The sequence below is a fragment of the Camellia sinensis genome, chromosome 4 (genome assembly GCF_055761805.1).
Source record: "Camellia sinensis isolate YWXY chromosome 4, ASM5576180v1, whole genome shotgun sequence".
Taxonomy (NCBI): Eukaryota; Viridiplantae; Streptophyta; class Magnoliopsida; order Ericales; family Theaceae; genus Camellia; species Camellia sinensis.
In genome coordinates, this window is record NC_138964.1 from 71,508,823 (window position 1) to 71,524,218 (window position 15,396).

The 15,396-nt window shown below is 37.4% G+C and overlaps 1 protein-coding gene across 1 annotated transcript; it reads right to left on the bottom strand.

Moving 5' to 3' along the window:
* Positions 1–7,980: 7,980 nt before the first annotated feature.
* Positions 7,981–8,388, bottom strand: LOC145823833 (uncharacterized). Its single transcript, XM_082923359.1, has one exon. It carries the CDS (start codon positions 8,386–8,388, stop codon positions 7,981–7,983), a length of 408 nt encoding a protein of 135 aa, XP_082779485.1.
* Positions 8,389–15,396: the final 7,008 nt, after the last annotated feature.

The window sequence follows — 15,396 nt, forward strand, 5'->3', positions numbered from 1 at the left end:
CAGTCACTACTGAAATTTAGCTATGTTAGAATCTTTAGAGGAGTTTTGGGTGTAGGAAATATAAAATTTCAATTTGTATGGAAGATATGGGATGTATATGGAAGATATGAGTATTTTTGGCTCAAAAACTCAATTTTCTCTTTTTTTCTCTCTTTTTCTCACTCTTTTCTCTTCAATTTCATGGTCCTTCTCCTCTCTTACAATTTGATCATTCTATATAGGCAATGAGAGAGAGTTAAGGTCAAAAGGAAGGTGGGAAACAAGGTGGGAGACAAGAATGTGATAGGAGGACAAATTTTCAAGGTGGTTGTATGGGATACTCCTTTATGGATGCAAACAAAACCTCTTTTTGACAATGGGGGATGATTATGTATGTATTTGGTGATATATGGGTCAGCCAATAGGGTAGGGGAGTGTCCTACACACAAGAAAAAAATGCTAAAAAAAAAACCTTCTCTACCTGCTGCTTTGGAATGGTCAAATATTATTTAAGGGGAAATATAACACAAGGCAAAGCTTTAGTAGAGTAGTTAAGGTGTTGGATGTTGAGTAGTAGGTTGGGTATTCAAACCCCCTTCCAAGTATTTGTTGCATTCATTTTTTTTTTTTTTTTTGTAAAGATATGTCAGCACCACATCATCAGCAAGGACCAATCCAGTCATGCCACGTCAACAAGGCCGCCACATCAACATTGACGGAATACTTTTGCATATGGACAAAATATTCCCTGACTTTAACATAATATTCCTACACAAAACAGAATATTGCCTGAGTTTTGAAAATTACAATTTGGCCCAGATGTTTCAAATATTTGTGCAGTAACCCAAATTTCAGGAGAATTTTTCAGTGACGCCCCCAAGAAGTGCAATGGAGGTTGATCCTAGCTAAACGAACCATTTTGGATGCAACCGTGAGGTCAGAATATTCCCTTGGAAAGGTAATTTGTGGCTGTTTAGGGTTGGAAACATGGCTCAAACTCTAAGTTTTCTTATTGAGGATTCTGTGAGAAATACCTTCTTGTTTTGTCATCATAGGGCAATCAAAAGAAAGCGCCCAAGTCTTAGGGCCGGTCAAAATAGGGTGTCTACAGCTCCATACATGGCGGGGACGTGGACACCCATGACTATGTTTTTCCACATTTGCCAGCTCTAGAAACGACGGGCTCGTGGACACTGAAAAACATTTTCCCACATTCGTCCGGCGATATGCGCAGAAGGAACAATTGGGCACCTTGCCTTCCTGCACGAATACCAATTACATTACACAACTCAAAAACCTACATGACTCATAGACTATTTACCCCCTTTCGTTTTTCCAAAATCACTTCATCACAGTGTTAAAGGAGAAATTTGGAATGCATATGATGCATGAATTTATAAATCTTCAATTTTCCCTACAATGATTTCAATTCATAACAATTCACTACTTTACACATCAGTAATGGAGGATACCTCACAACCTTCTAACTCGAGGTGTATATAGAGAAAAGTTTCAAATCTTACATTTCAACCTTAAAGTTAAGTAAATACATTCAATTTCATGTTTTTTGAAACCAATTCAGAAAAACCCCTCTTTATTGAACAAATCTCAAAACTAGGGTTTATGGAAAATTTGAGGTTTTCTCTCTTTTATGAACTAAGGGCTACTTTTCCTCATCAACAACGAAAATCATCAATAAAAGACATAATTCCAATCCAAAAATCATGAATTATTGACCACATCCTTCCAAACCATTTATTAATGTCATGACCCGAACCCGCCCCTATGGATTAAGGTCATAACCGGCCAGTAATCAAGGGATTACCTACTGCCTCAAACCAAATGAACATATATTATCAGAGTTAAGGGGCCAAACGGAAGCAACTTAAAACTTTTGTCCATAGAGCGGTGCTTACATGGCACATCAAATGTGTCAAACATATGTACTCATTAATAACTCACACCAAAAGGAAAATAACTTGAAGTATTATACACACAGGATCATTCAAGTCTTAGTCAGCCAAGCCAAAGCTTATATACAAAGGTGATCCAATGTTTTTGCCAACATTGCAAAATTATAACATAACAAAAGTACAAAAGGGCAAAAACGAGTCTCGTGCATGAGACATTAAGGCTAACTCCTCAAAACTTGACCTTTCTCACACACTTCGTCGGGGCTGGGTTTGGACATCTCTTTGCTCACCTACATAGACATGAATGAGTGTGAGCGAAGGCCCAGTGAATAATATCAAATAAAGAAAATACATGAATGAAGTTCGAGACAGATATACATATATCATACGGCCTCGGGCCCATCTTTGGTTTTGTCCAGTACGTTAAACGGCTTCAAGCCTGAGCATATCAAACGGCCTTTGGCCCATTTCATTCATGTCCGATGGCCTTTGGCCCAATTATTCATGTCCAATGGCCTTTGGCCTATTTCATTCATGTCCGATAGCCTTTGGCCCATTTCATTCATGTCCAATAGCCTTTGGCCCATTTCATTCATGTCCGACAGCCTTTGGCGCAATCATATGGCATAACAAATATTTGCCCACAATTCAAATTAGCAAGCTTATAAGACTTATATAGGAATAAGCAATTGAACAAATAACATACTTCAAAATATCTTTAGTTAGATATTACTCAAAGTGATCTGCCGGTGGATTTACTCTCGTGCTTGACCCTACACATTACATAACGCATATAAGTCACAAACGTTTCAATCCGTTCTTAATTAATATATCCTTCTTAGGCTTCTTTCTTATCCATTTAACTCATTTATAATGTTCAATGCATGCCTAAGAGTGCTTAGAAATGAAAAAAAATGGAAAATGAAACACAAAACATCTTTACAAAATTTCTGAAACAGGGATCCCCGCTCGAGCGCAATTTCTTCCGCTCGAGTGTACCCATTACGTCTGCAAAAGTACCGGTTGCCTCATTTTTATGCTCGAGCTTGACTTCAGATGCTCGAGCTGAAAGTCGACATATGTGACTTACGCTCGAGCGTGACTCTCCTCGCTCAAGCAGACATCAAAGTTTGCAAAAGTCCTGGGAACTTACATTTCACGGTCGAGTGGCCATTACCCTGCTCGAGCGGACATGCCAAATTCTAGGTTTTCCAAAATTCTATTTGAAGTTCAAATCAAAATCCCAAGGGTCCAATTCATGTATAAAACACTCAAATGTGCCGGTACACTCCCAAAACATATATTTGAAGATAATTTGCAAACATAGCTCAAAATTCCATTGGTTTAACTACTTTCAAATCATAAATATAATGTATATACAAATCATGTTTGTACTTAGCATGAACAAGCTTCAAAGCTTGGAATTAAGCTCCAATGCATGGGAATTCTTGCATGCATGTATCAAATAACCCTCAAAAACAACATGATCAACATGCTTTTCATTTAAACATGCAAAATTATGGTCAATCCTTACATGCATGCATCCAATGATCTCAAATTTATCAAGCTTAGCTTAATTCATGTACTTGACTTTATATACAACTCAAATTACACTTTTTGATCACACTCTAACTTTGATTCCACAAAATTACAAACTCAAATTTATGAATTCACTCACCTAGGAGCTCAAATCCTCCAAATTATGATTAATTCTTGACTAATTCTCCAAGATCTTCAAGCTTCTTGAGCAATTCTCTAACTTGAGCTCCCTCTCCCTCTCTAACCGGCACACTCTCTCTCTCTAGAGTGTAATCTCAGCAAAAATGAGCTCAAAACCATAATATGGAGTCGTATAGCCCTTATATAGGATGGCCTAATCAAATTTTGATTAAGGCTAATCAATGGTGCTTAATTAATCGTTCTGAATCTAATTATTTTGATCCGAATAAATTTTCAATTAAATTTCACCATAGGCTCTGAAAATTACGCTAATCACAATGGCGTGATCAATTTCAGTTTCTATGGCCGATAAGGCCTTCAATTTAAATTCTAAAGCAGAAAATCAAATAGATTTTCCTACGGCAAACAGATAGAAATTCAAAAATACATATATAATCACGTAATCATCACAAAAAACCATATCAAGCATATAATCACAATCATAATTAAGGTCAATTAGCATATCATGGAACATGGTTATCACAGTCTTCTCTCTTTTAGGAAGTTTGGACTTCCAAACTTATTTTACCTTTATCCTGGAACAAATGTGGATAGTGTAGTCGCATTTCATCCTCTTTTTCCCATGTAGCGTCCGTCCCATAGTGTTCTTTACATTCCACTTTCACCATCGAGATGGACTTGCTTCTCAACTATTTCACTTGACGGTCAATAATTCGTTCTGGCCATTCTACGTATTCCATATTTTCATCAAGAGATATCCGGTGATAATCGATCACATGAAGTGGATCCCGAAGATAACCCCTCAATATCGATACATGAAATACATTATGGATTTGCTCAAATCCCGGTGGCAAAGTGATTCGATAGGCAACTGGACCAAGCCTTTCTAGAATTTGGAACGGCCCAATGTGACGGGGCGACAATTTTCCTTTCTTACCAAACCTTACTTGGCCCTTCATCGGAGTCACACGAATGAACACATGGTCACCAACCTCATACTCAAGAGGCCTTCTTCGAACATCTTCATAACTCTTTTGTCGGTCCTAAGCTATTTTGAGGCTCTGTTGGATAATTTTAATCTTCTCAGAAGTGTCTTGCACAATTTCAGGCCCAAGCAAAGCTCTATCCCCAACTTCTGTCCAACAAATTGGTGATCTACACCTTCTACCATACAAAGCTTCGTATGTGCCATACCGATGCTGGAGTGGAAGCTGTTATTGTACGCAAACTCTGCTAGTGGCAAATAATCTTCCCAACTCCCTTGAAAATCTAAAGCACACATTCTGAGCATATCTTCCAGCGTCTATATCGTTCGTTCTAATTGCCCGTCTGTCTGTGGATGGAATGCAGTACTAAACCTCAATTTTGTCCCCATGGCTTTTTGTAGGGTTTTCCACAATCTTGACACAAACTTTGAATCTCTATCCGAAACAATGGATACCAGAACCCCATGTAGGCAAACAATTTCATCAACATATACAGTGGCCAATCTATAAGCATCAAATGTAGTTCTAATAGGCAGAAAATATGCAGGCTTAGTCAATCTATCTACTACAACCCAAATAGAATCCATACCTCGAGGGGTCCGAGGTAGACCAACAACAAAATCCATAGTCACATGCTCCCACTTCCATTCAGGAATAGGGAAAGGTTGAAGTAGACCGACTAGTTTCTGATGTTCAGCTTTGACTAGCTAACATTGAAGGCACTTGGACACGTATTCTGTAATTTCTTTCTTCATTTTGGGCCACCAAAAGCTTTGCTTCAAGTCTCGATACATCTTGTTGTTACCCGGATGCATAGCAAACACTGATTTATGAGCTTCATCTAGAACTCTTTTCTTTAGTTCCAGAATATCTGGGACACACATTTGGTTTCGAAATCTCAACACTTCATTTTCAATACTGAACTCTGCTTTCAGACTTGTCTCAAATTCATCAATCACTTTCTTGAGGAATTCGTCCTCTTTTTGTTTCTATTTAATCTCATCAATGATCGCTGGTTCGGCTGAAATGACGACTATCAATCCATCCTGTTCACACAGTACCACTTCAATCCGGGACTTCTCAAAATCTTGTAAGATTTCTTTATGTTTAGTAAGTAAACAAGCCAAACTTCCCATCGATTTTCTGCTCAAGGCATCAGCAACTGTATTAGCTTTCTCGAGGTGGTACTGAATCTGAAGGTCATAATCTTTTATTAATTCAAGTCATCTCCTCTGCCGCATATTCAACTCTTTCTGAGTGAAGAAGTACTTTAAGCTTTTGTGGTCTGTATAGACTTCACACTTTGCCCCATACAAATAATGCCGCCAGATTTTCAAAGCGAATACAACTGCGGCCAATTCTAAGTCATGTGTTGGGTAGTTCTTCTCATGTGGTCTCAACTGTCGGGAGGCATGAGCAATTACTCACCCATTTTGCATTAACACACAACCCAAACCCTTATAAGATGCATCACTGAAAATCACAAAGTTTTCCGTACCTGATGGTAGTGTCAAAACTGGTGCAGTGGTCAATCTCGTTTTCAGTTCATGAAAGGCAGATTCTCTTTCTTCATTCCATTCAAATGGTTTCCCTTTGCATGTTAGTTGGGTAAGAGGCACAGCTATTTTTGAAAAGTCCTTCACAAATCATCTATAGTACCCAGCTAAGTCCATGAAACTGCGGACTTCTGTTACATTCGTTGGTGCAGGCCAATTTACAATTGCCTTTATCTTCTGCGGGTCCACTGAAATTCCCTCCTTGTTGATAACATGCCCTAAGAAAGTAACCTCATCCAACCAAAATTCACATTTCTTTAGTTTGGAAAATAATTTCTTTTCTCCAAGTGTTTACAAAATAGTCCTCAAGTGTTGTTCATGTTTAAGTCTATTCCTTGAATATATCAAGATATCATCAATGAATACTACAACAAAGTCATCAAGGTAAGTCTTAAAAATTCGATTCGTTAGGTCCATAAAAGCTGTAGGAGCATTAGTCACCCCAAATGGCATAACAAGAAATTCATAATGGCCATACCTTGTTCGAAACGCAGTTTTCTCAACATCCTCTGCTTTTACCTTCAATTGGTGGTATCTGGACCTCAAGTCAATTTTGGAAAACACTTGTGATCCCTGCAACTGGTCAAACAAATCATCAATAGGAGGTAAGGGATATTTATTCTTTATTGCCACCCTGTTCAGTTCTCGATAGTCAATACACAAGCGCAAGGTTCCGTCTTTCTTTTTCACAAATAACACCGGTGCACCCTATGGTGAAGTACTAGGTCGAATAAACCCTTTATCAAGTAGGTCTTGTAATTGTTCCTTCAATTCCTTCATTTCAACAATAGCCATTCTGTAGGGAGTTTTAGAAATAGGCTAAGTGCTTGGCACAACTTCAGTAGTAAACTATATCTCCCTGTCCACTAATTCCCCTGGCAATTCATCTGGGAATACATCTGGAAATTCGCTAACAATAGGGATACTACTCAATTCTACATTCACAATTTGTTTAGACAGCACACAACACAAGTAACCCTAGTACCCTTTTCTGATCAATTTACATGCTTTCATTGCAGATATTAAGTAAGGTGGAGGCACTACCCCGTTACCCACAAACACAATTTCTTCTTGTTCCGGTGGTTTAAATACAACCCGTTTTGTTACACAATCGATGGTGGCACAGTATTTAGTTAACCAATCCATGCCCAAAATTACATCAAAGTGTCTAAAGTTCAAGGGTAATAAGTCTACATACAGAACAACATTTCCAATATGCATGTCAGAAAATCGATATACTGATGAACACAACACAGATTCCCCTGATGGAGCACATACACATAGCAAATATGGAAATAGTTCTAGAGGTCTACTCAGTCTCGATGCAAATGCACAAGTTACGAAAGAGTGTGTTGATCCGGAGTCAATTATCACAAAAGCATCCTGATTGCATATAGAAATAGTGCCTGAGATAACGGCTTCAGCATTCCGTGTATCGCCTGAAACAAGCGCAAAAACTCTCCCTTGCTTCATGGTATCTCCGGTGGTAGTAGATCTCATAGTATTTCCTGGTTTTGGGACAGATGTCGTTGAGCTAGTAGCTAATTTTCCACTATTCTGATTACAATCTCTGGCCATATGTCCCGTTTTCCAACATTTAAAACAAGCTCCTGGCACACGATAACAAACTCCGCGATGCCTTTTACTGCAAATATTGCATATTGGAGATGTATCTTGGGAAGAATTAGAAGTACTTGAGGAGCCCGTATTCTGCTTCTTTGAAAATTTCTTCTTCGAAAAGAAGCCTTGCCTTTTACTACCCTTCTAGTCCGTGGTTGGTTTGGCCTGTCTGTCTATGTTGGCTTCTGATATAATGGCCCGATCCAACACCTCAATATCGGTCTCCAGCTTGAGAACATTCACCCTTTATAGGATATCATCTCGAAGCCCTCCTTCAAAATGTCTCGCTTTCTTATAGTCGGTGTCGACCACATGTGTTGCAAATCTAGCCAATTCAGTGAACTTGGCCTCATATCCTGCTACTGTCATACTGTTTTGTTTAAGTTCCATGAATTCCGATACTTTCCTGTCATGGACACATTGTGGAAAATATTTGTTGTAGAAAATCTCCAAGAACCGTGCCCAACCAATATCCTTATTGTTTTCACGCATTAGCATCCACCACCTTCTTGCCTTATCTTCAAGGGTAGAAGTGGCTAGGAGTACCTTCTGTGTTTCCAAACAAGGAAACACTTCAAATAGTTTCTCCATGCCAAGGACCCATGCTTCAGTCTTTAGCGGATCCAATCCCCCATGGAACTGTGGCGGTTTCATTTTCTTAAACTCTTTGGTGAGAGCTGTTATTCAATCATCATTCTGATTATCTTGCACAGGTGGTACTGGAGGAGGAGGCGGAGGATATGGTTGTTGCCACTGTTGTTGCCACTGCTGTTGTTGCCTCAATGTTTCTGCCTCAATGTTTCTGCCATTTCTTGAATCAATCTTTCCATTCTATCCATTCTGGCAGTAGAAGACTCCTCTATCTCATCACCTCTTGTTCTCACCATCTGATTAGACTTGCATTATACATTATACAAACGATTCACAAGTATGCATATACTAAAGAGCACACATATTCAAATAATTTGCAATGCAAGCAAATCACAAACTTATAGCACATAATCGTTCACTTTTGAGCATCTAAGCATATTCTTGATGCTTTCATATTCATACTTATCACATGAATGCATCCTAGATCTTTTCTAGACTGTTATTGCTCATTTGGACAGGTGTGTGAGTTATTAACTCGTGCTCTGATACCACTCTGTCATGACCCGAACCCACCTATATGGATTAAGGTCATAACCGGCCAGTAATCAAGGGATTACCTACGGCCTCAAACCAAATAAACATATATTATCAGAGTTAAGGGGCCAAACGGAAGCAACTTAAAACTTTTGTCCATAGAGCGGTGCTTACATGGCACATCAAACGTGTCAAACATATGTACTCATTAATAACTCACACCAAAAGGAAAATAACTTAAAGTATTATTCACACAGGATCATTCAAGTCTTAGTCCGCAAAGCCAAAGCTTTTATAAGGTGATCCAACGTTTTCGCCAACATTGAAAAATTATAACACAACAAAAGTATAAAAGGGAAAAAACGAGTCTCGTGCATGAGACATTAAGGCTGACTCCTCAAAACTTGACCTTTCTCACATACATCACCGGGGCTGGGTTTGGACATCTCTTTGCTCACCTACATACACATGAACGAGTGTGAGCAAAAGCCCAGTGAATAATATCAAATAAAGAAAATACATGAATGAAGTTCGAGACAGATATATATATATCATACAGCCTTGGGCCCATCTTTGGTTTTGTCCAGTACGTTAGACGGCTTCAAGCCTGAGCATATCAAACGGCCTTTGGCCCATTTCATTTATGTCCGACGGCCTTTGGCCCAATCATTCATGTCCAACGGCCTTTGGCCCAATCATTCATGTCCAACGGCCTTTGGCCCATTCCATTCATATTCGACGGGCTTTGGCCCATTTCATTCATGTCCGAAGGCCTTTGGCCCAATCATTCATGTCCAACGGGCTTTGGCCCATTTCATTCATTTCCGACGGCCTTTGGCCCATTTCATTTATGTCCGACGGCCTTTGGCCCAGTCATATGGCATAACAAATATTTGCCCACAATTCAAATTAGCAAGCTTATAAGACTTATATAGGAATAAGCTATTGGACAAATAACATACTTCAAAATTTCTTTACTTAGATATTACTCACAGTGATCTGCCGGTGGATTTGCTCTCGTGCTTGACCCTACACATTACATAACACATATGGGTCACAAATGTTTCAATCCGTTCTTAATTCATACATCCTTCTTAGGCTTCTTTCTTATCCTTTTAACTCATTTATAATGTTCAATGCATGCCTAAGAGTGCTTAGAAATGAAAGAAAATGGAAAATGAAACACAAAACATCTTTACAAAATTTCTGAAACAGGGATCCCCGCTCGAGCGTACCCATTAGGTCTGCAAATGTACTGGTTGCCTCATTTTTACGCTCGAGTGTGACTTCGGACGCTCGAACTGAAAGTCGACATATGTGACTTATGCTCGAGCGTGACTCTTCTCGCTCGAGCGGACATGAAAGTCTGCAAAAGTTCTAGGAATTAACATTTCATGCTCGAGCGGCCATTACCCTGCTCGAGCGGACATGCCGAATTCTGGGTTTTCTACAATTCTATTTGAAGTTAAAATCAAAATCCCAAGGGTCCAATTCATGTATAAAACACTCAAATGTGCAGGTACACTCCCAAAACATATATTCGAAGATAATTTGCAACCATAGCTCAAAATTCCATGGGTTTAACAACTTTCAAACCATAAATATCATGTATATACAAATCATGTTTGCACTTAGCATGAACAAGCTTCAAAGCTTGGAATTAAGATCCAATGCATGGGAATTCTTGCATGCATGTATCAAATAACCCTCAAAACAACATGATCAACATGCTTTTCATTTAAACATGTAAAATTGTGGTCAATCCTTACATGCATGCATCCAATGATCTTAAATTTATCAAGCTTGGCTTAATTCATGTACTTGACTTTATATACAACTCAAATTACACTTTTTGATCACAATCTAACTTTGATTCCACAAAATTACAAACTCAAATTTATGAGTTCACTCACCTAGGAGCTCAAATCCTCCAAATTATGATTAATTCTTGAGTTATTCTCCAAGATCTTCAAGCTTCTTGAGAAATTCTCTAACTTGAGCTCCATCTTCCTCTCTAATCGGCACACTCTCTCTCTCTCTAGAGTGTAATCTCAGCAAAAATGAGCACAAAACTATAATATGGAGCTGTGTAGCCCTTATATAGGATGGCCTAATCAAATTTTGATTAAGGCTAATCAATGGTGCTTAATTAATCGTTCTGAATCTAATTATTTTGATCCGAATAAATTTTCAATTAAATTTCACCATAGGCTCTGAAAATTACGCTAATGACAATGGCGTGATCAATTTCAGTTTCTGTGGCCGATAAGGCCTTCAATTTAAATTCTAAAGCAGAAAATCAAACAGATTTTTCTATGACAAACAGATAGAAATTTGAAAATACATATAATCACATAATCATCACACAAAAAATATCAAACATATAATCACAATCATAATTAAGGTCAATTAGCATATCATGGAACAGGGTTATCACAATTAACCAACACGATCAATATATACACATATATACATATATATAAAGATGAATATCTAATGAAATTACCACATATGGGTCTTAAATCAAAGATATAACAAGTTAAAGACACCATTAACTTAAAATTGGAAGTTGAAGATAAGAACCCACTTGAAACTTTGGAAAAATTACAAAATAATCGGTAGAACTCTTGATCCAAGCTTTCCTTTGAACCTCATTGAAGGATCTGGGGTGGATCTAAGGTACAAATTGGAGAAATCAAGTGTTTGGGGCTCTAGGGTTTCAATATTGAGGAGAGGGAGAGAAGAGAGGAAGAAAGAATAAAGATTTTAGGCCAAAAAGTGACTTTAAAGTGCCTGATATCAACTAGACCGCTTGAGCGAACAAAGCTTAGCTCGAGTGGGGAAAAGAACCTCACAGAATCTCTGAAATTCACGCAGACCGCTCAAGTTTTCTTCGCTCGAGCGAACTTACTTCCAGCATAGATACACAAAATTCAAATGGACGTAACTCTCTCATCCATACTCTGTTTTAGGTCGTTCTTGTGTCCAAATCGAAGCCCTGAAAACAGGCTTTCCAATGGTTCTAGCCTCATATCTAAATTCAAAGTGTGGAAAGAGAAAAGGGAAAAAGAGTAAAGACTACTCATGGGACAATTATCTAAATCAATGTTTTTGGTCCAATCTTACTTTACCATCATGATACCACCTCAGTTAATATTCCCAAATGAAACAAAGAGTCTCCAAGTACAATAATAAAAGTGTCATAAACAATCCGACGAGTTCAAGAAGTACAAAGTGCTACAATCTCCCCACCTTAGGAAATTTCCTCTCCAAAATTGGACAGTTTGAGATCTAAAGTTTAGACAAATCCAAATGAAACAGAGATTAGAACTGACACTCCTACCAAGTAATCACAAATTCCTTTTACTCAAGAATAAGTTTTTAGAAGATTCTCCCAACGTAAAAGATTTTGCGTGATGAACAAGAAACAAGTCCCGTGAAAGAAGATAAGGCAACCCAATGATATAAGGGGTAGAGCAATTCCCAATAAAATTACAATCACCACTCTAGAATCTAATTACAAAATCTAAGGTTAACTCTCATATTTTCAAGTTCCACATTAAAATTCATCCACAAGGATTACCAAGGCCCACTCAAACCAGACAGGCGACTTCCATTACGTACGGGTACCCATTTAGCAAGATTAGACAAAATGGTCATGAACTCGTCTAACAAGCCATAAGAACCTATCGATTCCACGAAACTAAGGGTCAAGGGTAAAAGTCTCACTAACATACCCTACAGTACTCTTGCCTCAAACAGACTCAACTTTCGGAGGATGACTCTTGGTTGTCTAACAATCTAGAACCATAGAAAAAAAATAGTTATCACATCACATTCACACTCCAAAAATAACTACCGGTCACTTGGTAACCCAATTTTCAAAAGAATATCCCACATCACTTCAGAAGTCCTCAACCTCAGGAATAGAAAAGAAAGATAAAGAAAAAATTTATGATAGGAATTCTATCTGCCAATCATGGCCTTTCGATGAGATACAACCCAGCAAAATCAAGGCACCACAGGTCATGTTCTTGCAATACAGCTAGGGTTCCATATCCACTCATTGCTCAACTGCGTTATTGAAATACTCAAAAGTTAACAATACCCAGAACAATATTTCCAGACCATTGAAATTTGAAGGGATTCATAATTGTTATATAACTATATATATAAATAAAGAGATGTTTTAGATACATAAAAGTGAATGGTAAAAATAAGAGTTTGAAAATTAACGCTTTTGTGAAAATAGTTAAGGTTTATATGTCGTAAGACTCGATACACCCACTTCCTGACTATTTTTCCCTTTAACTTACTAGTTTATCCATAACAACGAATTCTCAATTATGGAAAAAATAAGGTCATACTCGATTAGAAAACTCTGTTCTCAAATATATTTCAACCGGTGACTACCAAATATCACCTAACAAAGGATTCCAGCACTACCACTGCAATGTCGCAACCCCATCACAATCATACAGGCAACAACAATTCAAAATAATAACAATAAGGTTAAATAAAACCAACGGATAAGTTTTGCTCATAAACTTGGGAAATCGCATTCCCCTACAACTACCATTACAAATTTTAAGATCGCAAAAATAATTTTTCGTAACTAGCCCATCTTGGGGATTACACATGACCAACTAGAAACAAATACCAATCAATTTGCATGACTTGCCACTCCCTTGAGTGACACACACTCACCAAACAATCAATTCCCACTCAAACACCTGATTTCAAGAATTTAGATAAATACGGAGGTGATTTCTTGTCAACCTCTCCTAATGCGACAACAATAACTAATACACTACCTACGAAAACCTTCTATACTTGCATCATGTACCTACACTCGCACGGCACACTACATTCCTTGGAATGAAAGCCATGATCTAAAGCTATAATACGACTCCACACGACACTAAGATTATGATGTCCCACAAAATCAACCCAAATTCAATACTTTCTATAACACAAACATACTCAATGACAAATATTTATATCATTAATAAATAAATTAAATTCAGATTACAATAAAATCTCACCAAATGAAATTCAATATGCTTCTCTCACCAAAATAATACCACACCTCTAATACAAAATTTCTAACTAAAATAATATTTTCAGCACTCCAATCCAGTCACTACTAAAGTTGTTCCACCCTTGGAAAATAGTTTTAACTCAAAAAGTCATTCACCACAACTTTTCAAAATGAAAAAAAATAAAATATAATTCTCACAACTGCTCAAGTCACAAAACAACGACGCCGACTACCATATCAAACCCACCACAAAAGTCTACACGACTCAAGATGCAAGGTTATACCAACAAATGTTCATCGTTGTAGTTACCTTGAAATTTCTTCCGAAGTCTCTAGTCAACTGCCTCATACTCAAACTCTACAGATATAACCACAAGCAATAATACCTTTCATTCACTCTAAGAAATTTTCTCTGTCAACAACAGTCATTCGAAACAATCTCCATGATTAACCAAATAACAAAATACTTCGTGTCAATTTATTTCATGAAGAGGAGTCAACTGAATAGCTTCTTCTAAAATAATTTCACCACAAAACACGATGTAATAAAATTAAAATAAGAGATTGACCTCTATCAAGCAAAACTAAACACCTTTTAATCTCATTTAACCTTAAGTGCACCCAACCTAACCTCATAAACAATATTAAACTAACACACCAACAACAAAATTCTCACCACCCTCCTAGGGAAACGAAGGACTAACAAGGAACTCACAAATTTCACCTCAAGGATACACAATAACTTATGGTTAAAAGATAAGGGATACATAACAAATCTCCATTTTAGTTGAACCACACCATCACAACACACCAAACATAACCCAACACAATCATTTGTACCCTTGGTTTACATAATTTTTTACATATAATTAGGGGTAACTTAAAAAAAAATTAACATTAATTTCTCACGATGGATCAAAAATAAATTTCTATAAAAATACTTAAATCAAAGTTATATCAACCATCTCAAGGAACCTAATCATAATCTCCATAAAATCACAACGTTCTCCCAAGATCATTTCAAAATTTTCTCTAAAGACATTTGTTTGATAATACTATTCCCAAGACACCGATCACATTATATCCCTATATATTTATATATTGCACTTGAATACCTCAACAACCAACTCTGAGAGAATTGACTCCACCAAACTTGAAAATATTCAAAACTTGGATGCACGTCTCAAAATGTCCACTCACAAGTCACCATTTTTACTTCTAAAAATTCCACCAAATGGCGCAATCCCAATCAAATTTAATCTCATCCTAATCTATTCCAGAATTCTTTACCTAGTTCGTTCACTTATGATTTACAACATAATTTTGAATAAAACAAGCTCTCTAAGAAGCACATCCTTTACTACTCAGAATTTCTTCACCTTTAATGGTCAGACAAATTCGGGGTGAGACCACTAGATAATTGACATTACTATTGACAACAACTGAATGTGATTTAAATAATAGCGTACCCTATCGAACATAGTGAAGAAGTCAAC